Source organism: Dermacentor albipictus, chromosome 6, assembly GCF_038994185.2.
Source record: "Dermacentor albipictus isolate Rhodes 1998 colony chromosome 6, USDA_Dalb.pri_finalv2, whole genome shotgun sequence".
In the NCBI taxonomy this organism is placed as follows: Eukaryota; Metazoa; Arthropoda; class Arachnida; order Ixodida; family Ixodidae; genus Dermacentor; species Dermacentor albipictus.
In genome coordinates, this window is record NC_091826.1 from 139,500,483 (window position 1) to 139,526,505 (window position 26,023).

A 26,023-nucleotide genomic window follows, 5' to 3' on the forward strand; every position below is an offset into this window, starting at 1 on the left:
GATAATTCGAAGTCCTCATCCAGTAATATTGTTTAATTGTAAGTTAATTTTCAGCCGGGATCCTCAAGGTGACCGTCATTCTTTGGTAGAATGTGCAATTATTCAAGTGTTGCAACAGTTCCGTGCTCCGTGTTGGTGTCATCGCCACCGCAGCCGCCCGCAATGTCATCCTTCTTAGAGCGGCGCGATTATTCATTGCTACGGCTGCCGTGGCCTCCGCGATCAACTCCGGCGGGAGGCGAAGCGGCTCCCGCCGGAGGCCATGCGTGGCTGCCGCGCGTGGCCGGAGCTGATCGTGGAGGCCACGTGGGTGCCATAAGTGCACGCAGCGCTGCATACTGGCAGTGGCGAGATTGTGCAAGATTAGTCTTGCAGCGTGCGCAGCGTATGTCGAGGCGTGTGTTGGTCGAGCGCCTTTGTGCGGGTAGCTCGTAGGCTAGGTTGTTCCACGGGTGATTCGCAATTGACTGTACCTAGATGCGCAGTTTATAGCCATGGCAAATTGTGGCTCTTATCACACGCTCGACCTGGCAACGAAAGTCGAGCTTTTGAAGGAAGTTGAGAAGGGAGGTGCCGCCAAACAAAACAGTGCGGAAGTACAGGATCAAGCCGAACACGCTGTCAAACTACATCAAGAACAAGCGCACAATAATGGATGCATTTGAGAACGACAAGTTCAAGACTTCTCGGAAGCGAATGCGCACCGGCGCTTACCTAGAGTTGGAGAAGGCTCTGCTGGTTTGGATTAGGGAGGCCAGGAGCAACAAACTTCCTCTCAGCGGAGACATCGTTGCGATGAAAGCCCGAACGCTTGCATTAATGTTGGGGATCGATGACTTCGTTTCGTCAGATGGAAGGCTGATGCGCTTTAAAGATCGCCATGACCTGGTTTTCAAGAGCGTGTGTGGTGAAAAGGCATCCGTTAACCAGGAAACATGCGCCACATGGTAGGACGAAAAGCTGCGTGAATATCTCACCGAATACAGACCGGAAGACATCTTCAATGCAGATGAGACTGCACTCTTCTATTGGCTTCTACCAGAGAAGACCCTGACATTCAAGGACGACGACTGTGCTGGGGGCAAACGCAGCAAGGAGAGAGTGTCGATGCTGATCGCGGCAAACATGACTGGCACGGAACGATGTCGGTTACTTGTGATCGGGAAAGCCGCAAAGCCGAGATGTTTTAAAGGCGTGAAGACGCTGCCTGTGGACTATGATGCGAACAAAAAAGCGTGGCTGACGACTGAAATCTTCAAGAGCTGGATAAGCAAATTGGACTGCAAGTTTGCTGCTTCGAACCGCAAGGTGTTGTTCCTTGTCGATCACTGCAGTGCTCACGTGAATGTGCCAGCCTTGAGTGCAATACGCCTCGCATTTTTGCCTCAAGTACAACGGCTGTTTTGCAGCCAATGGACCAAGGCATCATCAAGAATGTTAAAGTCCTGTACAGGTGGCACCTCCTCGAGCGCATGATTTTGTGTATGGATAGCTCCAGAAAGTACGAGGTGAGCCAGCTTAGTGCCATCCACATGTTGGTGCGAGCATAGGATCGTGTGAAGCAAGAAACAATCGCAAACTGCTTCAGGGCTTGCAGTTTTGTGGCAGCTTCTTCGGAGGATGCCTCCGAAATTTCAGCGGAAAAAGTGTCAACAAGCGAGCTTGACGGCACTGATTTTGATGATGCTCTCAGTGACGTCAGTTTTGAAAATTACGTCGCCGTAGACAAGGCGGTCGAAATGTGCGGTGCGCTGACGGATAGCAAAACTGTAGAGATTATTCGGCCCCAGGAAGCGACCCAGGAAAGAGACGATGACATTGAAGGCGAGCCGTAACTAAGGCTGCCGATGTAGCTGCGGGCCTTGCTCTCGCGGAGCGCTTCTTTGTTGCTGAAGGTAACGCGGAAGAAGCGTTCCGCCACATCTACAGCCTGCAGAACTTGCTTTCAGCAGCACGATTCTGCAAGAAGAAGCAAAGCAAGATGACCGACTATTTTTCTTAGAGAAAATACTCGATTTCGCCACAAATAAGGTGCTGTTTTTTGTGTTTTGTGCTTAATTGGAAGTTCGTTTAATTCGAAGTTTATTGCGGTCCCCGTGAACTTCGTATTAACGGGAGTCGACTGTACCATGAGAAAGCGGTATCCACCTACAGCAATAAGATTCATCGGGCCAGTTGGTTCATGCTGAAACAAGGGTAAACTGCACGAAAGGAAGAAACGCATACAGCGAAGCACAGAAGCTGCGTTTCTTCCTATCGTCGTAACGTTTCGCGCAGTTTAGGCTCAGAAGCCTGAAGATCTGGCCAAAGTGTGTGATTGTAGGATGATCTTCATCCCCACCGAAGCTTCTCACCATGCCAAAGAAGCGCTAATAAAATAAAGATGTGGTCAGTCTTTAAACACACAAGCCACAAAAAAAAAAAATACAATCGTCGGCTTTTCCTCTTCGTGAAAATGGTTAACCAGCGAAGTTGAAATGTGCGCCCCGTGTTTATCACTGGGTTAATCTCGAGGGTTCATTAAAGTATTTCTCAATTATGAGGTGACACACACAATCGGCTGCAACGGAGAGGATGACGGCTCTGACGGTACACCCGCAGTCCGTCGTTGTCGCTTGCGTTCGATGTCTCGAGTTTGCTTGGCAGCATGGTTAGCTACCTTCGCCCGCCATTTGCAATTATTCGAAATTAAATTTCTTCAAAAATTAAATCTGTCCGTTACGTAAGACAATGCGTGGCTCATACTACCTTAAGCAATGGCCCCTCCCCCTGTAAACGTGGCCTCCCCATTACAATGACGGAAGTGAAATTCTACGCTGGAATGATGAATGGCAACGCAGCCAGCTGTGGAAGACGATCCTCTTCTGATATTGTTCACATCGCTCGACTGAAGCGATATCACTCAAACCTGCCAAGCGCAGGGACAGCGCCTTCGCCACCGGGGATCATGCTACGAGGCACTGCAGTAGCAAACGATGATGAGAGGACTGACGATGATGATGATCGCTAATAGTCATGCGCATGGGTTCCATCTTATACGCCTGTCTTCTGCCTGTTGTGTACATCTTGTAAATATATTGTCAAGCATCTTTTCTCCCCGTAACAATATATCTATCATCATCATCATCAGCCTGGTTACGCCCACTGCAGGGCAAAGGCCTCTCCCATACTTCTCCAACAACCCCGGTCATGTGCTAATTGTGGCCATGCCGTCCCTGCAAACTTCTTTATCTCATCCGCCCATCTAACTTTCTGCTGCCCCCTGCTACGCTTCTCTTCCCTTGGGATCCAGTCCGTAACCCTTAATGACCATCGGTTATCCTCCCTCCTCATTACATGTCCTGCCCATGCCCATTTCTTTTTCTTGATTTCAACTAAGATGTCATTAACCCCTGTTTGTTCCCGCACCCAATCTGCTCTTTTCTTTTCCCTTAAAGTTACACCCATCATTCTTCTTTCCATAGCTCGTTGCGTCGTCCTCAATTTGAGTAGAACCCTTTTCGTAAGCCTCCAGGTTTCTGCCCCGTAGGTGAGTACTGGGAAGACGCAGCTATTATACACTTTCCTCTTGAGGGATAATGGCAACCTGCTGTTCATGATCTGAGAATGCCTGCCAAACGCACCCCAGCCCATTCTTATTCTTCTGATTATTTCTGGCTCATGATCCGGATCTGCCGTCACTACCTACCCTAAGTAGATGTATTCCCTTACTACTTCCAGTGCCTCGCTGCCTATTGTAAATTGCTGTTCTCTTCCGAGACTGTTAAACATTACTTTAGTTTTCTGCAGAATAATTTTTAAACCCACTCTTCTGCTTTGCCTCTCCAGGTCAGTGAGCATGCATTGCAATTGGTTCCCTGAGTTACTAAGCAAGGCAATATCATCAGCGAATCGCAAGTTACTAAGGTATTCTCCATTAACTTTTATCCCCAATTCTTCCCAATCCAGGTCTCTGAATACCTCCTGTAAACACGCGGTGAATAGCATTGGAGAGATCGTATCTCCCTGTCTGACACCTTTCTTTATTGGGATTTTGTTGCTTTCTCTATGGAGGACTATGGTGGCTGTGGAGCCGCTATAGATATCTTTCAGTATTTTTACATACGGCTCGTCTACACCCTGATTCCGTAATGCCTCCATGACTGCTGAGGTTTCGACAGAATCAAACGCTTTCTCGTAATCCATGAAAGCTATATATAAGGGTTGGTTATATTCCGCACATTTCTCTATCACCTGATTGATAGTGTGAATATGATCTATTGTTGAGTAGCCTTTACGAAATCCTGCCTGGTCCTTTGCTTGACAGAAGTCTAAGGTGTTCCTGATTCTATTTGCGATTACCTTAGTGAATAGTTTGTAGGCAACGGACAGTAAGCTGATCGGTCTATAATTTTTCAAATCTTTGGCGTCCCCTTTCTTATGGATTAGGATAATTGTAGCGTTCTTCCAAGATTCCGGTACGCTCGAGGTCATGAGGCATTGCGTATACAGGGTGGCCAGTTTCTCTAGAACAATCTGCCCACCATCCTTCAACAAATCTGCTGTTACCTGATCCTCCCCAGCTGCCTTCCCCCTTTGCATATCTCCTAAGGCTTTCTTTACTTCTTCCGGCGTTACCTTTGGGATTTCGAATTCCTCTAGACAATTTTCTCTTCCATTATCGTCGTGGGTGCCACTGGTACTGTATAAATCTCTATAGAACTCCTCAGCCACTTGAACTATCTCGTCCATATTAGTTATGATATTGCCGGCTTTGTCTCTTAACGCATACATCTGATTCTTGCCAATTCCTAGTTTCTTCTTCATTGTTTTTAGGCTTCCTCCGTTCCTGAGAGGATGTTCAATTCTATCCATATTATACTTCCTGATGTCAGCTGTCTTACGCTTGTTGATTAACTTCGAAAGTTCTGCCAGTTCTATTCTAGCTGTAGGGTTAGAGGCTTTCAGACATTGGCGTTTCTTGATCAGATCTTTCGTCTCCTGTGATAGTTTACTGGTATCCTGCCTAATGGAGTTGCCACTGACTTCCAATGCATACTCCTTAATGATGCCCACAAGATTGTTGTTCATTGCTTCAACACTAACTTCCTCTTCCTGAGTTAAAGCCGAGTACCTGTTCTGTAGCTTGATCTGGAATTCCTCTATTTTCCCTCTTACCGCTAACTCATTAATCGGCTTCTTATGTACCAGTTTCTTCCGTTCCCTTCTCAGGTCTAGGCTAATTCGAGTTCTTACCATCCTGTGGTCACTGCAGCGCACCTTGCCGAGCACGTCCACATCTTGTATGATGCCAGGGTTAGCGCAGAGTATGAAGTCTATTTCATTTCTAGTCTCGCCGTTCGGGCTCCTCCATGTCCACTTTCGGCTATCCCGCTTGCGGAAGAAGGTATTCATTATCCTCATATTATTCTGTTCCGCAAACTGTACTAATAACTCTCCCCTGTTATTCCTAGTGCCTATGCCATATTCCCCCACTGCTTTGTCTCCAGCCTGCTGCTTGCCTACCTTGGCATTAAAGTCGCCCATTAGTATAGTGTATTTGGTTTTCACTCTACCCATCGCCGATTCCACGTCTTCATAGAAACTTTCGACTTCCTGGTCATCATGACTGGATGTAGGGGCGTAGACCTGTACAATCTTCATTTTGTACCTCTTATTAAGTTTCACAACAAGACCTGCCACCCTCTCGTTAATGCTATAGAATTCCTGTATGTTACCAGCTATATTCTTATTAATGAGGAATCCGACTCCTAGTTCCCTTCTCTCCGCTAAGCCCCGGTAGCACAGGACGTGCCCGCTTTTTAGCACTGTATATGCTTCTTTTGGCCTCCTAACTTCACTGAGTCCTATTATATCCCATTTACTGCCCTCTAATTCCTCCAATAGCACTGCTAGACTCGCTTCACTAGATAACGTACTAGCGTTAAACGTTGCCAGGTTCATATTCCATTTGGTCGTCTACTGTGCAGCTAATCATTGCATGCCCCAATGGCAATGTGGCACATTCTGTGCATTTTGGAGCACAGCTCTCAGGTGCTCATTCGTGCGGCGAGCGTCGCAGTCAGCGGCGTAACCGAGCAAATGAGCACAGTGAAAGATGAAAAAGCGAACGTGGAGCGGGAGATGTAAGACACGAGCCACAGCAGAGACTAATGAGACCAGCCCCTTCAGTGACATGCGTGCAAGGAACTGGTGTCACGCGGATCCGCCCAACCGCTCAATGCGTACTTGTATCTGGTCTCAGCTGGACTGCTTGTTTTGTACTATCGTCTGCTTGCATCAACTCACGCTTGCGCTTGTTTGGTTTGCTTGGTTTTGTCTCTTTTGTCTCTGATGATGATGACGGCTCTCTTGCGGGTATTTGCAGAGTCGCTGTCATCTTCGCCACCGCACGGCGCACTGTCTTCGTATGTTTATACTTTCCACTCCCACGTACCATATATTATCACAGCGTCATCGAAGGCTGCCAACGTCTACTGCAAGACCGTGAAATTTGCGTCGCAAGAGGGATCGCTCAACTCCATGGAAGGAAAACTGAAGTGTTGCTGACAAACTTCAGCCAGGAGTTCAAGCGCATCAACAAGGGCACGACGATCGCGTACATCGAGGAAATTCTGGAAACCAGTAATGTGTTTGTCGTATCGGATTCCGCCTCATCTACCCCGACGATCATGGTTCCCGAACCAGACTATGACATAAATGCAAGTCTCCCCGTGATTAAGCAACAGCAGCTCAGAAGTCTGCTCCGATGATACAAAGGCTGCTTTTCGACGTCATCAACGATTCGACAAACACCAGTCGGCAAGCATCGCATAATCACCGAGGAGTGCACTTGACCACTCCGCCAGAGCCTTTACCGAGTTTCGCCGCGAGAACGTGAAGCTATAAGAGAACAAATCGACGAAATGCTGCGTGACGACATCATCGAGCCGTCAGAAAGCCTGTGGGCATCCCTGTTGTCCTGGTGGAGAAAAAGGACGGAACCCTATGTTGCTGCGTCGATTATTGTCGTCTGAACAAGATCACGAAGAAGGACGTATACCCCCTCCCATGGATAGACAACGCATTGGATTGGCTCTGCAATGCTAAATACTTCTAGTCGATGGACCTCAAGTCTGGCTACTGGCAAATAGAAGTCGACGAAAGAGATCGCGAAAAGACCGCCTTCATCACCCCAGACGGCCTCTACGAGTTCAAGGTTATGCCATTCGGACTGTGCTCGGCGCCTGCAACGTTCCAGCGCGTCATGGACACGGTTTTAGCAGGATTGAAGTGGCAGACCTGTCTCGTCTACTTGGATGACGTCGTCGTCTTCGCCGGAAATTTTGACGATCACCTTAGGCGGCTTGCAACAGTACTAGAGGCCATCAAATCATCAGGGCTCACTCTGAAGTTAGAAAAGTGCCGCTTCGCTTACGACGAGCTTCTGTTCCTAGGCCACGTCATCAGCAAATCCGGAGTACGCCCCGACCCGCAGAAAACAGCTGCCATCGCAAAGTTCCCGCAGCCTATTGACAAGAAAGCAGTGCGTAGATTCCTTGGCATGTGTGCCTACTACAGGCGCTTTGTCAAGGACTTTTCACGCATCGCTGAGCCGCTAACGCATCTAACCAAATCTGATGTCGAGTTCAAATGGCAAACGGCGCAGGCCGACGCATTTCAAGAACTAAAACGACGCATGCAGTCACCGCCGGTACTCGCACATTTCGACGAAGACGCCGATACCGAAATCCACACTGACGCCAGTAGCCTAGGCCTCGGTGCCGTCCTAGTCCAGAAGAAAGACGGGCATGAACGGGTGATATCTTATGCTAGCCGGTCGCTGTCAAAAGCGGAAGGCAATTATTCTACGACTGAAAAGGAATGCCTCGCCATCGTTTGGGCTACAGCTAAATTTCGCCCTTATCTTTATGGCAGGCCATTCAAAGTCGTCAGTGACCATCACGCGCTGTGTTGGCTAGCGAGTATAAAGGATCCTTCAGGACGACTGGCGCGGTGGAGCCTCAGACTACAAGAATACGACATCACTGTAACCTACAAGTCCGGACGAAGACACTCCGATGCCGATTGCCTATCACGCGCCCCCATTGACCCGCCGCCGCAAGATGACGAAGATGACGACGCCTTCCTTGGCATGATAAGCGCGGAAGACTTCGCTGAACAGCAACGGGCAGACCCGGAGCTAAAAGGCCTGGTGGAATATTTGGAAGGGCACACCGCCGTTGTCCCCAGGGCATTTAAGCGTGGATTATCTTCCTTCACGCTTCAAAACAATCTCCTCGTGAAGAAGAACTTTTCACCAGTCCGCGCCAACTACCTTCTTGTCGTCCCGTCAGGACTTCGTCCAGAAGTATTGCACGCCCTACATGACGATCCGACCGCTGGACACCTCGGTTTTTCCCGGACACTATCGAGGATACAAGAAAAGTATTATTGGCCGCGCCTGACCGCCGACGTCGCCCGTTATGTCAGAACATGCCGAGACTGTCAGCGACGTAAGACACCGCCAACAAGGCCAGCCGGATTACTACAGCCAATCGAGCCTCCTTGCCGACCATTCCAGCAGATCGGGATGGACTTGCTGGGACCCTTTCCGACGTCAACAACCGGAAATAAGTGGATCGTCGTGGCGACAGACTACCTTACCCGCTTTGCTGAAACTAAAGCTCTACCGAAGGGCAGCGCAGCCGAAGTGGCGAAATTTTTCGTGGAGAACATTCTTCTGCGACATGGTGCCCCAGAAGTCCTCATCACCGACAGAGGAACAGCGTTTACAGCAGAGCTCACCCAAGCAATTCTGCAGTACAGCCATACAAGCCACAGGAGGACAACTGCCTATCACCCGCAGACGAATGGTCTCACTGAGCGCCTGAACAAGACCCTAGCCGACATGCTAGCAATGTACGTCGACGTCGAGCACAAGACGTGGGACGCGGTCCTGCCGTACGTAACCTTTGCTTACAACACGGCGGTGCAAGAAACAACACAGATCACGCCGTTTAAGCTGGTTTACGGCAGGAACCCGACGACGACGCTCGACGCCATGCTGCCGCACGTCACGGACGAAGAGAATCTTGATGTCGCGACCTTTCTCCAGCGCGCCGAAGAAGCCCGACAACTCGCCCGCCTACGGATCAAGAACCAGCAAAGGACCGACAGCCGACACTACAACCTCCGACGACGCTTCGTCGAATACCAGCCCGGTGACCGTGTTTGGGTTTGGACCCCTATACGCCGACGAGGACTGAGCGAGAAGCTTTTGCGTCGCTATTTCGGACCGTACAAGATCATCCGACGTGTTGGGGCACTGGACTATGAGGTCGTGCCAGACGGCATTTCGCTATCACAGCGGCGCCGCTCACGACCTGAAATAGTCCACGTTGTGCGACTGAAGCCGTACTACCAGCGATAATGAACTTTGGGACTTCGCGTAACTGATCTTTGGACTTTTTTCTTTTCGTTGTTTTGTTACTTATGTTTAATAAGTGTCCTTTTGTGTTTCGCTCTCTTATATTTGTAGCATCGGGACGATGCTTTTTTAAGAGGGGGGTATTGACGCGTGTACTTATCTTTATCGGGCGACCACGTTTCGCCGCCTAACAAATGTAATCGCACAGCGCGGGATGCGCCTGCATGTATCCGAAGTTTCTGGAAAGTTATCGATGCTTCTATCCGGCTGTCTGTTGTCGCCAAACCCTGTCTTATCTGATTTCATCGCGTGACGCGAATGGTGTAGAACTTTGTGGAAGGCACGCGGGTCCGAACGGTTAGTCTGGAACATTCGACGACTGTAGTATAAAAGCCGACGCGCTTGACCCGCTGATCAGATTTTTCGACGATCGCCGACCGTGTTCGCCGCTATCGTTGTGCTATAAGTGTAGCCTGTTTCGTGGGCACAGGTTCGCCCAATAAAAGTTAGTTTTGTCTATCACAGTATTGCTACTGTGTTCTTCACGTCACCACCACGTGACAATATTCCAATGGCGCCCTGTCCGGAGCCAGTGATTCTTAGCACCCTCTGCTGCGTCGCAGGTCTGACCGCTGCCGTGGTCAGTTGCTGCGCAGCTGCTGGGGACTGAGGGCCGGGGTTTGATTGTTGTGTTCATATAGGAGGTTGTGGCCAAGTACTGCACCAGGGTGGCCAATCCTGCTCTGGTGAGGGAGTGCGTTACCGGTTCTGGTCACTGGGATCAGGCCACACTCCAGGCCTGTTTGTGCAATCTTATCAACACGCGGATGTTTTTTTTTTTTTAATCCGGTGGAAAATTGCCGGCACCGGGATTCGAACCACGGACCTCTTGCACGCAAGGCGGGTGTTCTACCTCTACGCCACCGCTGCACCGCCGTCGTCATTTATTATAGGCTTAAAGGCCCCAGTTTGGCCTTACACAAGGGTAGAGCAAGAAATACAAGGAACTGTCCTAAAATGAGAAACTTGAGAATGACACAGGCAAAACATTAAAACAGAAAAGGTTACAACACAGGATACCAAAAACAAGATACAGCATAACGAAGTTCGTTCATATTTTTATGTGCAGCATATAATCACACCGCATGCTGGTAGTACATTTTAGAACCAGGAGAAAAGAACGGTAGTGTCTTTTAGCGGGACTGTCGGAACACAATGTATATATATATATATATATATATATATATATATATATATATATATATATATATATATATATATATATATATATATATATAAGGGGTTCGGAAAGCTGGCCTCTCCTCCCTTGCTCCCCTACCCTGTAAGAATGAAAAACTTCCGTGTCTGGGTAAGTCTACAGTCGCTCATTGCCATTGTTGGTTAATTAGTGCATCGCTTAGTGCGTGCCTGATACACATTTCCAACCAACGAGGTTTTACTGTTGTTGAATTACTTTCATTGTCATAGTATGGAAAATACAGTCACGTTTCCTTTGTTCTCATGTACAGGCTTATAAAATGAGCTAAAATCTGCTTGATAACAGCAGTAAGTGTATCAAATAACATAAATAAGGCCTTTTTTTGCCATACAGACTACACAGGAGATTTCATAGCTTACTTAGGGTCTTTAAGTGATAAAATATGCTAGATTCGATTCGGTATTCAAAGGCCATATTTGGCCTTTGCTGGCCAGAAATGGCCGTGAATAGCGATCGAACTTGTTTTCCAAAAACAGTGCAATTTTTCACATTCCACACACCATGCGATGGTGCCTCCTTTACAGTTCCTCATAATTTTCTTGCTTGTAACACTGGGATTTTTGGTGCTTCCAGCAAGTGGCCAGTGCGAGTGCAGCCACTCCTGGCAGTCGTTGACGCTGTCAGAACAGCCAGGGTAGCTGTATGTACAGTGTACTAGGATATGGTGTAGTTGGCTGAGCGGCGTGGCGCTCCCTAGCTGAGGTGCAAAACAAAGAAAAAAATATTGCAGCTTTGCCCAATAGGCAAAGCATCAATTGTGATGGCAAACAAGTCAACAGCTGTACGAAGTAAGGATAATAGTTTTTATCGGCGGTATAAACATGTAAACATTGACTTACTAGCTAAATTAACAAGCATGGTGTCACGCATGCACAAGCAAACATGACTGCATCTCACTTGTTGACTGGGGAACTCTCTGTCAAAACGTTGTAGTGAACAAGCGTGGCAGCAGCAGCAAGCGAATTGATTTTCGTGCTGCCTCTCACTTCAATTCAAACTAAACGTCAAAAACAGAGCACACAAAGCTGTCGGCACTCTGTGGGCACTCTGTCCCATCGCAGATCGCTCTTCATGATGAGCTTCGCAGGCAGTTAGGAAAGCCCCATTCAACAGAGCCCTCCATGCCACGCTTATAGGTTGCGAGTAGTAGATAATGTGATGCCCAGCTGCTGACTGTATGGCGCCACGGTATATCTGCTCGTCTCAGCTGCGCTGTGGTGGTAATATTGAATTTCGTGCAGGGTAGGCTTTGTACATGCCTTCCTTTGCCAAGGAAGCAAAGCACTATGCCAAATGCATGCACTGCACACAAGAAGTTGCAGACGCTGTTTCGGTGCGCTGCCACTTTCATGCGTGTGCTTCTCAACTTACGCGATGCCAAGCTGCAACGGCAGACTGCTGTAATAAGTGTCTATTCGCTTAAGCATGTGCACCAACTCAGAACCGTGGCCCAACAACAATAAATTAGTTAACTAATGAAACTAATATATTAAGCTGCTACCGGTAGCGCCATGACTCAGCTTGACTGACTGGTATGTGTTGGCGCTGGAATTGCCAGCCATACGCATGCTTATGCCGCAAAAGTGCATTACAGACGTGGCAATCAGTAACTACTGTGATTGAGTGTCTGTAGCCTTAGCGCTGACGCGCATTAATTCATTTTTTTTTTCCGGAGAAAGGTTGATGCGGCAGCAACACTTCCATTTGTTGTCATTCATCTGTTTACGGTAACATGTAATATGACAATGGCTGTTTAAACACCACTTTTTATGTACAGTTCCCTATCCTATTGCCACAGCTGACTCTCTGTGCCAGATCAGTCAATTCATTTTCTTTTTCTTGTTCTCAGCAACACATTTTGAAACAGTTTCAATCACTCTATATGAACTTCCTCTTAATTAGATGGGCCACTTCACTATCAGAAATTCTTTTAGGTCCTGTAAATTCCTGTTTGACAGTTTTCTAATATAAAGAAATCATCCACCTGCACATTTAGAGACGACTGCATTTTTTATGGTTAAGCTTCATGCGCACTCTCGACCAGATGATCCACAGGCTGCTCTCAGCAAACACAGGTGCCTTTTCCAATAGCTGGACACCAAAATAAAACAAGAAATGAACCCTGAACATGCACAAAACAAGCGAGACCGGCTGTATACAGCCCAGTGACCGCGTAACTTAATGCAGAGAGCTGTGATTTGCGTACTCCCTAGCCAGTTTTGTCACTCGCCACTAAGTCATCGCACAGTATTTTGAAAATTGCACTGTGTCAGGCCCATGACCCTCATGACAATTCACCATGCATCAATAACGGTGTTGACAATGCTTGGGGACTGTGCGGTGCTCGGCGTAGTCTGGCGTATATTTGCATAGAGTTTGCTACCAAATCAGCAGGTCCGCCTGCCTTCAGCACAGTTTTTCGGACAGAAAGCACCTGCATTCCATGACCTGTGCTGCATTCGGTAGCGCACAGGGCCCTACGTACATGTTGAACACTTTTTGGGTGTGAGAACTACGCACAGAACTCAAAACAAAGCACAAAACGAGTGAGACCCGTGTTACTCTATGGGGCAGCGTATTTTCTGTACTATCTAGCCAACTTCGTTGACCGCCGCCAGGTTGTGCCACGGTGCGTTCAAAACTCCACCTCATCAGCCCCATAGAGCCAGCACGGCCGCGCCATATGCAGCTGTCACCGGAGTAGGACCCCCTCTTTGCTTTCCGCCCTTGTATGCCCAAGATTGAACCGCCATTGTTGGTTTACCCTCGCACGTTTTCACTCGCACATATGGCATGCGGCAATGGCAGAAATGCGCCTGAAGTATCCATGTAATTGCTATCGCAAAAGGGTAGGCTGAGGGCACTGCGAGTGAACTGGATATTAGGGATGCGCCCACTGCAGCAAGTTCAGGGGGCGAGTGTTTATGTTCTTAGGGCCGGTATAACGTAAAAGTATTGAAATCTATTTTTATGCCCATATGGGTGAAGCCTAAGTCATTTGACCTATCGCGAAGTGCTGATGGCAGATTCAGAATGAAAACCAATTGGAATACTTTTACGTTATACCTGAAAGTTAAGCATTAGGGGCTTTGGAGTGACTTTAGTCTAGTTTATAGAAATGGCTTTCAATAAACCACCGTAGTTCATAACTCAACTCGGGTTTCTCCATACAGTCTGTTGTTGAAGTGCATTTCCAAGCACTTCATGCATACTGTCGAGACATTAAAGAAAAATGTATTGGGCAACTTTTTGAAATTTCAGACTCACTATTGCAGAATGCATGTTTTTGTGATTGCTACCACTAGATAAAATATCTACATGCACTATTAGCAAAATTTGCATGTACACAACAGTTTCAGTATCAGGGTAATATGCTTCAATGTTAGCTGAAGATGTTGCTTAAGACAGTTGCAGTACAGTGCTCATGTTGATTTATTCTGTGTTTCGTCGTGGTTTTGAAGTGCGCTGCAATATTCCGTATTTCATTATTCCACCAAAATTTACACTGACTTGCTCCAAACTGCTTCGTAATGAAATTTTATCTGCTACAAATTTAGTCTGCTCCAAGCTGCTTTAAAGGGCATATTTATCTGCTGCAAACTGCTCCAAAACGTAATTTTACTTGCTGCAAAATTTGCTCCAAAATGACTTTGGGTAGTCCCTCCTCTGCAAGGACGAAAGAAAGGAATTTGAATCCCTGTCATCATGTGTGTGTGCTCACACTTTAGCATGTGCACTGCACTCATGTGGCATCCAAAAATACACTGACACATTTTTATTGTTCTTCGTGTGTCATCTTCTCCTTACTAATGACTCTTGGCCATTGATTGCAATTGCAAGCAAAAACAGTACAGCTATCAAATTTTGCAGGGAAGGTGCACTTTTTTGCAGTGTGTGACAAAATGTACATTAGTTCTGTTCTTGACATTATTGCAGTGTTGCCTGAGCTGCTCATTCATGCAACGAGTGGTTTGCCCTGTATGTGCACTTTCACATAAAGCAGCACTATGTCAACTCTTTCTTGCACTGAACAAATTTCTCTTTGTGGTTCACAATGCAATCTTTTTGTGGAGCATAGGGTAGCATAGGGTAGCCAGAAGTCTTCAGGCGACCAACTTGCTCTGAAAAGCACAGAGCAAGTTTTCAGAGCAAGTTGATCACCTGAAGGCTTCTGGCTACCCGAACCACATTTTAGCTTTGGTGGCTGAGGCAGAAAGAAGGTAAGAAGAATTAAACAGTCTTCCTGCGAGGTGAGGACATGATTCCTTAAAAACATTCCTAAAACACGGATTGATGAGGCTTCTTTTGAGTAGCTTCAAATTAGTCGACACATAAGGCTGAATGGTGTTGCTTGATCTTGACTGGTAGCCCGAGCACCTTTGCTGTTTATGAAAAGCAATATTTAAATCTAAAAACTTGATGGATTCATTTAATGAAAGTTCGTGAGTCACGCGCAATGGTTCTAAAGTCTGCTGAAAGATTGTCAAAGTTTCGTCTATGCCAAATTGTGAGCCAATCAGGCTTTTGTCAAGAAATACTAAAAGTCATCGACAAAGCCATAATTTTAAGAACATTAGAGCCTTCAAACCTGATCTTGGATTGTAGCATGATGTGACACGGACACAGACTAGAAGGAGACAGGACGAGCACTATTGTAGCCTATTGTAAAGGCGTGTGTCAGCCTGGCTTAAAAATAATTCACTTAAGACGGGGGCTAGGCAGGATCCAATACAGACGCTGCTTTTCTGTAGGTAGAAGCATCCATCTCTTTGTAAATAAGTGGAACCTAGGTAAAGTGAAATTAGCTGCAGAAAGCTTGCAACTGGAATGCCTGTTGCATTCTGAAATGCGATAGACCCAAACCTAGCTGCAGAAAGCTCACAACTGGAACACCTGTTGCATTCTGAAATGTGATGGACCCAAACCTGTCGATGCTTGTATCAGTGCACTTTAGCAAGATTCTTGATAACAGAAAGGGTGTTTGACCCTTGTCAGAATGCCTACTAGGAAACTAGACTACCTCCATGGAATTCTTGAGCTTAAAAGGATTATCAACCTCCAGAAGGTTCAGCTTATCTTGCAGGAAAAGGACTATAGATGCCTTTGCCAAGTGTTTTTTTGAGATACAATAACTCTTAGAGGGCAATTTAGCTTGTTGGCGTAAATGCTAAAGAGTATTTCTAAAGCAGTGTTCTTACACTCCCCTGTTCTTTTAGCAAGCCTCGACAGGTTAAATTTGTTCCAAAGCCTCTTAGCATTGCTTTTAACTTTTGCCCGGAAGACCTGCTTATGAATGTCAAAAACGGGACAGCAAAGCCTTGTGTGCTTTCTCTCAATACAAACTTAGAGGGAGAGCAGTGAAATCTCCTTATTTGTCGGAGGGTAACAAACGCAAAGAGCTGGCTTTCAGGTAACAAGCTGCTCTAGGAATAGGCTGACAAGAAGAATCCAGCTCACACTTGGTCATGGCATCTGTACCACTGCTGATGCAGCATTCAGTTTCACTTGACAGGGTGACGATCAAAACATCTTTTGCCCTAGAAAGTAGTTCTGGCCAAGTCCTTGTTTCTTGAATCAGCCAACTCATGGAGTCAAGGTGCTACACAGTATGGTCTGTATATTTTTTAGAAGTAGGCTACATAATAATACACCTGTGTTAAAGCACTCAACTGTTTGAAGCTTGCCACTATACGAATGTTACCAATCAAAAGCGCACTGTCAAACAAGCATGAGAAAGCACAGTGCACGCACAAATCGGCCAACGTTCAATGTGTCACTCGAAGCATGTCAAAGCAGAGCTGCATCAATATTCTCGTCACAACTCAGTTACAAAGTGAACGAACAACGCTGCCATGAATAATAGCATTAAGTAAAACAGCAAACTTTCGCATTCTAACTTTACTTGATTCTGTGAACAGCAGTTATCCAAGCCTGCCTGCATTCCTTTTCATACCATTTACCTGGGCAACTAAAAGATGACAGGCAGCTGCAGGCCCTGGGTGTTTTTATCTCTTGATATTGAATTGTAGTGCAAAGTCACACAGACGGAAACTAGAAGCTGACAGAACGAGCGCTACCTGTCTGCTTCTAGTATCTATTTGTGTCACTTCGCGCTACGTTCAAGGTCATGTTACCGTACCAGCTCGCCCAACTCTCTATCCTTTTGCATTACATTTTTATCACTGTTTTGGCAGTTCACAACGCAACAGTGTCAGGCACCTTGGCTACCCAACTGCCAAACCTTCGCAAAACAGCAGTGACGCGAGGAGCCATTTTGCAAGGATTGCGTGTATCACGAGTGCCTCACGCTTCCAGTGACATCAAATAGGGCACACAGCTCTCCACTGGGGGAAAGAGTGGTGCTTGCGTCTGTCTGCAAACTTGAGGTTCAGACCCCTATTCTGGTAACAACAAATGTCCGCATGAGTCATAGCACGTCGGCATTCACAACTGTAGCCACCAACCTATTACGATAAGCATCTTCGCCTATCTGTTTCACAACAAGTGAGGTGTGGTGCCATTAGAAGCATACTGCAAGCTTTGAGGGGATAACCCAAGTGTGCTGCCATTTTCTGCTGCAGGTGGCACAAAGTGAGTGTCATCTTCCACTCTAGTGGCATCATGGTGTTGCCTGCCAACTCTATTTCATTTTGGTTTCCCATCGCCGTCTTAGAGCACAAACATGGATCTCGGGTCACTTGGAAGCTTGGCAGGCATTGGCATTTCTTGCCACCAGCAGTTCTCACCAAGTGAGCAAGTTAACACTTCCCATCAGCATGTTCTGCCCTTAGAAGCTGCTGATCCATGAGGAATGCAAACTGAAGCGCTTGGCATAGCCACAAAAACTACAACACGTGGCATCTAGGGCCCCACCAGATCGGTGCGTGTTGGCGTCTTCTGCTGCAGGAATTCATGCAACGCTTTGCATTACACAAGTGTCAACTACAGTTGAGCTTGCCAAATTTTTAAGTGACTTCTGATCATACATTTTCCCAGCCAATGTGTTTTACAGTAAAAGCTCATTAATTCACAGCTCGCTAGTTTGAAATTTTGGATAATTCGAAGTAGTGGCCGCGGTCCGTCCAACAATGTATTGAAACCAGTGCGTAATGCATCCCGCTAATTCACACTGAAATGCACACCGCCACCGACGATTTGAACTCTGCGCCATTGGGGATGGGGAGAGTGCTAGTGCACGAAAGTCCGTCGACTACGCTGGCATCACCACGTGGGCGACGCCGCTTTGCTCTTTCCATCTGCAGCCCTTTGTTTAGGCCTGACTGGAGACAGATGCATTTGTTCCTTGCCAGCCATGTTAACGCCCCTGTTTCAGGTCACTTCTCTCCCTCTCTCAAGACCTTAAAGATAAAAATGCGGATGCAACATTGCATTTTTTTTCTTTTTTTTTCTCTACATCCTTGCATCTTTTTGTTATACCTTAGATGCTATGCTCTTTCTCTGCGGGGTGTTCTGCCGAGAACTGGCACCAGGTAATGTCTGAAACGTGGCGGCCAGGATGTTTATTGGCACTTGCAGTACCAAAAAGCATAGCCTTTGAGATTCGTGGCTATTACATGTATCCCAGCATCGTGTGGGCACCGTTTCTATGCATAGTGGAACTCGGCAGCATGCAGCCGGTGCAGCCACAAAAATACAACAGAGACCAATGTTGCTGCAGGTTGTGGTGCATTTTGCGAGTGCATTTTAGAGCGCAGCTCTTGTGCCTGCGGCACAAAGGTGCGCTTATAGCTCAACATTTTCGTTGCACATCGTTTGCGGCAAGTCACGCTATGCCACTTGCGCTGCGCCAGCTGAAATGCTGTCCCCTCTAGACTTAGACACTCACGCTGTCTGCTGCTCTCTTCAGAGCTTGCGCAGAACGATCCTCAACCTGCGTGCCGCTTTGAAGACTTTGAACAGCTGTCTGTGACCGTCGGCAAAGTGGCGTAGGCAACTTTCTTCTCCACGCCATGCACTGTGGTTCGGTGCAGTCCATGCAACAAACGTGCGGATGGAGCAACAGCCATCTCGACGTCGGGCACATCGGACCACATTGGCCACGTCCGGTTACGTTGGCTGCACGGGTGCTTCAAACTATAGACATTGTTCTCACCAATTCGAAGTAGCGAGTGTGCGGGCTCACGCTATGTAGGAAAATATATGCGCCTTAACCGGGCAATTTTTTTCTTTAACTTTCATTGGCTCGAATTTTTTATAATTCGAATTTTTGTAACATCCCTGCAGAATTTGAATTAACAAGCTTTTACTGTATCTTGCATTTTTTTTTTTTCAAAACATGTGAATGAGGTTCTACCGTAGTTGGCAAATGATTGTTGAAGTAGACAAACTTGACACTACGAACTGCTGCTAGGTATGTTAAACTATGTCTTACTTTCTCCCCATTCCTGAGCATTTCTCCAATGCTTAGCTGTCTTGAAGTAGCAAATCTTTTTAAACTCGAGTCTGTATAAGAGTGGCTGTCATATTTCCATTCATTATGAGCAAATTCTAGCTGATCAATGAGTGATATTAGCACCAAGTCGGTCGAATACTCTTATTGAAAGCTTTATATTGACATGGTGTAAGAGTATTAAATTTGCGTATGTTTCAAACAATATTTTAATTGCCAAAGAATCATAAAATACAAGTGGGTCTGTAATAAACGGGAAGAAAGGGGGTTAACCGAGGGGCCCGATTTTTATTAGTCATATCTTAAGAAGCGAACAAACACTGACACCACAGACAACATAGGGGAAATTACTTGTGCTTAATAAATGAAATAAAGAAACGATAAATTAATGGAAATTAAAGTGGATGAAAAAACAACTTGCCACAGGTGGGAACCGAACCCACCTGCGGCATGCGAAGGTTCTGGGTTCGGTTCCCACCAGCATTAGTTACTTTGTATGTAACTCTGTATGACGATGACTCCATTTAGAGTAGTTTTGAACAAGAAGAAAAGAATGCGGAAGATGTATAAATGAAGATTTTCAGAGGTTTAGGTGTTGCTACTTGCTGAATACATAGCAGATTCTGGGTATGACTGTATAATTTTCTATCATGCATTATACTAGAAATATCGCTATTGTTCAAGCTTGTAGATATTTGTGAAAGTGTTTACCATTTCCCATTCTATTTGTTATAGCGATTTGTATTTGTTTTTATGTTGTTGCTTTCCTTTTTTCAATTCTTCAGAAAGATAGTGGGGATGCTCCTTGTAGTGTGTAGCTAAGTTTGTGTTCATTGGCTGCTTTTTAGTTTGTTGTTCTTTTCTTTGTGCTTTTTTGTGTGCATTGCTTGTAGTAATTTGTCAGTAATCCAGATAAATGTCAGATGAAGGGGTCTCTTTTCACTTGTTTTTAAGAGAATCGTGTCAATATTAATAAGGCATACAGTGCAAGCAGATGTATGCACGGACAGGCACTAGCAGTGTCAGCCCAGGAAATCAATGTGAGCAAAGACTGGAAATGCTTTGTGTGTATCATTTGTTGTTAGTGAATGAGAAGACCAATTCTCTTTTGTCAATGCATTCAGGAAGTACTGTTTATCAAGCATAATGTTATCAAAGTTTTCTTTAATTACCTTCGTGGGAAAATGTATAAAAAAACAAATTTTTTTGCAAATCTTTCCATAAAATTCATTGAAGGAAAGTTGCATCAAACTAGAGCCAAATGGGATAGACAAAAATGGACACCATATTTAAAGTAGGCACTTAACATTACATATATCTACAGGTTTTCAACGCTGCAACTTGAAGAATAAATAATTTTTTTTAATGTTTGGTTGCTTGGTCTGCATTGTCCTGACTGGTCTGCTGTTGCAGGTGATCCGAGCTCTGCAGCACGAGAACCGTACCAGCTGCCAGTGGCGACTGCTGGTGGAGCAGGCCCTGTACCTGGAGGATGTGGCACGCACCGCAGAAGCTGGCCGTGGTGAACGCCGATTGCGCTCGCCAACCCTGCTGGGTTCCTGGTGTGGACCCACCGTAGGTGAGGCCTTCAAAAAAGGGCCGCTCGCAAACACATGATAGGAACCATTCTTTACCATAGAATAGTTGTAACGCTTGAATCTCTGGCGTGGCTGTTATTGTGGTGAAGGTGCAATGACCATGACAGGTGGCTTGATTGTATATTTGCACTTGGCATTTTTATGTAGCCTCGTGTACACAAATGCCTTTTCCACTGTTACACTGAAGCCCCAAGGAAGCTGTTCAGAAAGCTGGCTTTTCATGAAGGTCTGCAACTTTCGTTAGCCTCTGTTCAATGGATGACATCAAAGAAGTCAGTGTCATGGCACCAAGGGCATTATGGGAACATTGAGGGTCAGTTTTGGTTTTGGATGCCATGTGCTGCTCAACAAGGTACCGCTGCCATTGCAGTGAGCCCTGTCACCATTGAAACGCTCAGAAAACTGTGTGCTTTGTTGGGTCCCGGTGGGCGATGTAGCCTTAGGCCCAAAAGTGTGGTGATGCAAGCCAGCCTGAGCTCGCACCGCTCGCACCACATTGCTTGTGTCAGCAAGAAGATAGAGCTCTTGCATAGCCCTGACATACTAGAGCAGAGATTCGTCAGGTTGCTGGGTCCGAAGCTCTAGCTCACAATGCATGCAGTGCTCATAGTCGAGAAGGAGGAATACTGCACAAGAGCATCATAAACTCCTCCATCGAACGAGCTTCGTAGCTGACAAGTCGGTGCCACCATACTGCTTTGGCTGTTAGTGAGACGGGCAATACAGTGCCTAGCATGATGCTGTTGTTCAGCCACATTGCCTATTGATATCGGTGAAGTGTTCCAAGTTGCTTCATAGCATTCATGTTGTCCGAATAACTGTTGTACTTCGGGAGAGGTATGTGTTGGCAGCTTGGCATGCCTGGCTGAAGGAACTGGAGGTCTTCACTTAGAGCACTAGGCTGCATGTGCACCCCTTTCCTCAGGACTTGGAGAAGCTGTGCTGCTGCGGAAGCGGTGCTGCTACGGTATGCAGTGGCGTTTGCTTCAGACCATGCTCAGTGGTTTCGCCTTTCCTCTTCAAATGTACTCCTGACCCTAAAGGGCCAGTAAACAGCTTGGAGGGGAGTTCAGTTGCCTCTACAACAAGTGCACAAGAATTCACACAATCAACGAACGGAGCAGTGGCAAAGCGAAGTGGCTCACGCACTGCAAATGTTACTCAGCTGCGTATAAGGCACGTCGTTGTTGGAAAATGCGGCACAATTGTTGGCTAAATGGGGTGGCTCGCATTTGACATTGTCTGCCAGCGGTGCTTGGGACAAGGAGAGACCAGTGAGTGGTTTTGCACCAGCAGCAAGGCAGGGACGCTCAGCTGTCGTTCACCGATTGGCGAACTGCAATCGGGACAGAGACAAGCCAGTGAGCGAGCTTGTGCCTATAGTAGAGAAGGAAGGCTGCACCACGGCACATTCGTCCAAGAAAACCATGTGGGAAAACAGTAGGCCTGTAAGCGTATGCATGCCAGCATCTAAGCAGGGTGGTTGCATCGTAACACCTTGGGCACTGAACTGCGCTCTGCACATACAGAGGCCACTGAGTGAGTTTGTGCCGCCACCTTAGCAAGGTGGCTCCGTTCCAACACTTGCCTGTGCTTGGGGCAAACGCCCCCAAATGAACCGGCAGAGTAAAGTGGCTCTGACACTGCACATGGCACAGTGAACGACGCTCAGGAAAGAGAAAGGCTAGCGAGGGTATTTGTGCTGGCATCTAAGCGGGATGGCTTGGATGCTGCATATGGCAGTGAACGACCCTCAGGACAAAGCGAGGCCAGTAGGCGTACTCATGCCTGCATCTAAACGAGGTGGCTCTGACGCAGCATGTGGCACACTGAACTCCTGTCGGGACAAAGGGAGGCCAGCAAGTATATTCGTGCCGGCATCTAAGCGGGGTGGCTCCGATGCTGCACGTGAAACAGTGAACACTCGGGACAAAAAGAGGCCAGCGAGGGTATTCGTGCCGACATCTAAGCGAGGTGGCTCCGACGCTGCACATGGCACACTGAACGACCCTCTGGGCAAAGGAAAGCCAGCAAGCGTATTCATGCTGCCATATAAGTGGGGCGGCTTTGACGCTGCACATGGCACAGTGAACAACGTTCGGGACACAGGGAGGCCAGCAAGGGTAATCTTGCCATCATCTAAGTGGGGTGGCTGTGACGCTGCACACGGCACACTGAACGATGCTCAGGACAAAGGAAAGTCAGCAAGCGTATTCATGCTGCCATATAAGTGGGGTGGCTCCGACGCTGCACATGGAACACTGAACGATGCTCGGGGCAAAGGAAAGCCAGCAAGCGTATTCATGCTGCCATATAAGTGGGGTGGCTTTGACGCTGCACATGTCACAGTGAACGACTTTCGGGACAGAGGTAGGCCAGCAAGGGTATTAGTGCCAGCATCTAAGTGGGGTGGCTCCAACGCTGCACATGGTACACTGAACGATGCTCGGGGCAAGGGAAAGCCAGCAAGCGTATTCATGCTGCCATATAAGTGGAGTGGCTTTGATGCTGGCACATGGCACACTGAACACAGCTCGGGAAAAGGAAGGCCAGCAAGGGTATTCGTGCCGGCATCTAAGCGAGGTGGCTCCGATGCTGCACATGGCAAACTGAACGACGCTTGGGGTAAGGGAAGCTAACAAGCGTGCCATATAGACCGTTTCATCGGGCGAGGAGGATAGCGTGCGTGGAGAGCATTTCCTCCTCTCTGGCTTGGGCGATCCAGCGCGGCGCTGGTTGAAAGTATTGCTGTCACGTGCTGCAAAACGATTTCGAGATGTTTTAGATCTTACTTTGTAAAATTTACGCCACGTTCGTTCATATAAGGTCGTCAGGGAAGCCTTTCGGTGCATCGGTAACTACTGTAGGCAGAAATATGTCTTGGGGGCGCAAAAATTTGACGCGCATTATCAGTCGCGGTGCGTGTATGAATTGTTAACTATTTTGCTTATATCGATTTTAATTTAACAAAGAAAACTCGCGTCTCTGTATTACCAACATTAAATGGTAAATCAGCTCACTGTCTGATCGATTGGCGTAGTGAGCAAAACATAAAACATAAGAGCGCATGCTCGTGCACGGCCAACTTACCGCAACCACGAAACATCTGAGCGGCAGGTGCTATCAAATATTTGTGATACACTGGCATCGTTCTCACGCATTTCAAGTCTAGTGTGCTTGAATTACCATATGTCTACCCTAGCCTTGCTGCATTAGGCCCATGGCGCTGCTCAACAGAGCGATAACTGCGGTTGGTGAGCCAGCACGATACATATATAAGCTGTGTTCTTCGGCATTGCCTTTTTGGCTTGTATACAGCCATAATATATGAGAGGGTTCGCATAAAAAGAATCCGATGGCTAGTGTTGAGCGCCAAATTTTCGTAATACTCGTGAGTGCGTCGTAGAGCACTGAACGAACACAACTGAAAAAAAAATTCGGTTATCATCCTCTTTCTCTAAAAAGCAAGAGAAAACGGGCTAATGCCGTACAACGTTTATAAATATATAACCACTGATGCCATATGCTTGAACCATGCGCTATATAGAACAAAGATATCTGTAATCCAGCATCTACTACTGCTTAGGACGCTCGCGCAGTTTGTAAACGGTCGCTTTGCTGAACAAGCTTAATTCAGACTGTAAGGTATGCTGCTATTGCTAGCCAAAGCTATTTTATTCATGGGTGGAAACCTCATCCATCCAACCAAGCATAGTCACGCAATGTAACCTGTAGTGAACAGTTTGAACGCTTGTCAAATGTATAACAGCACAGCTCATATCGTAGCAGAACGGTACCCACGCTGTTACGATCATCGTGTATGTTTCATGGCTCCTAAACCGCAGCTTAGAAATAGAGGATAATACTACAATAAGGTCACATTTGTGATTGGAACATTCACAAATACACGATATCCGAGGCTGATCATAGGCTCAAATATGCGCACACACATCGCGCTGCGTGTTCCATCCACCTCAACGCCAGCAGAAATTCCGGCCATGACGCATTAAACCACTTCAGTACGTTTCACAGAACCGTTTACCACGTAGAAGACGCACCCCATACTAAACAGACCGCACGACCGCGAAAACAAATGCCAGAACCTACCACAGAGCGTATACCTGCCATACAAAAGACCGCTTTCACCCAAGCCAGTATGGTGCTGCTCATAGGCGGCGCCACTGCGTTCACAATATGGCGGCGCCTATGAAAAAACGGTCTATGAGTGGGGTGGCTTTGACGCTGCACATGGCACAGTGAATGACGCTCGGTACAAGGGCAGGGCAGCGAAGGTATTCGTTCCAGCATCTAAGCGGGGTAGCTCCAACGCTGTAGATGACACACTGAACGACACTCGGGGCAAATGGAAGGTAGCAAGCGTATTCGCATGACATATCTACTGAAACGTATCAAGAAAACGAAGCTTGTGCGCTTTATCGCTGTGCTTGTCACTAAAGGAAATGCGAAGACTGAAGCTACAGTATTTTCTCGGCTCATGAAAAGCTTGCATGATGGCTATCAAAGTAATGATGCAATAGACGGGATAGCTGACTGCACAATATTGTGCCGTCAGGAATGCTCAATGTATACAGAAGCACACTGCATCTTTCACAATATGTTTATATATATCCCAGACAAGGCAAAAGCATCCTCAGGAAGTCTCTGGGATGTCAGCATCAGGACATGCATACATGCTAAGGATGTCCGGCAGTAATCCTAAAAGGCTGCTGATCAAGTCCATTTGTCCCAATCAGATACTGAGAATATATATACCAGGTATATAATTGAAGGACCATATTAGGGTGATGTAAGAACGTTTTCCAAGGAACTGTTGTTTGACACTGTAAATAGAAGGCAATTCATTATTTACTGTGGTTTTCTAGCGCACGAAAAGGGGCGAAAGAGTGGCAAGACGTGGACACAGCGCTAACTTCCAACAATGTTTTATTCCACGAAGCAGTACACATATATATAGGTAACACACACCACCGTATGCATGTGCATATGTACTGATTTCTAATCAAATGAGACAGCAACGAGACATATGTAAAGGAAAGTTAAGATGATATCAAAGATGAAAGAATGACCATGCATAGCCAACAAATTTTTTTTTATTGCAAGATTAAAATGTCCTCTCCATCAGGCCACCCTCTGTGTCACGTTTAAAAAATCGAATTCTTTTTTTGAAAGATTGATTGAAGGCGCGCTAACACAAGCGCTCCCCAAGCTAGCGATCTTCGCTGCTTCAATAATCTCACGTGTTGTTTGCGCGGGGCTTCTTCATATCACCGTGCACTGTTTATAAATGGGACTGCACCCATGCTTTC

At 46.8% G+C, this 26,023-nt stretch overlaps 1 protein-coding gene across 8 annotated transcripts in view; it reads left to right on the forward strand.

Annotated features, from left to right (window-relative positions):
• The window catches only part of LOC135896110 (G-protein coupled receptor-associated protein LMBRD2B), a 390,673-nt gene that overhangs the window by 277,719 nt on the left and 86,931 nt on the right, over window positions 1–26,023 (forward strand). For all 8 annotated transcript variants that reach the window (XM_065424449.2, XM_065424452.1, XM_065424451.1 and 5 more), the window contains one exon: window positions 20,512–20,677. In XM_065424449.2, the coding sequence (XP_065280521.1) occupies window positions 20,512–20,677 (166 nt within the window). The remainder of the gene's footprint in view (window positions 1–20,511; window positions 20,678–26,023) is intronic.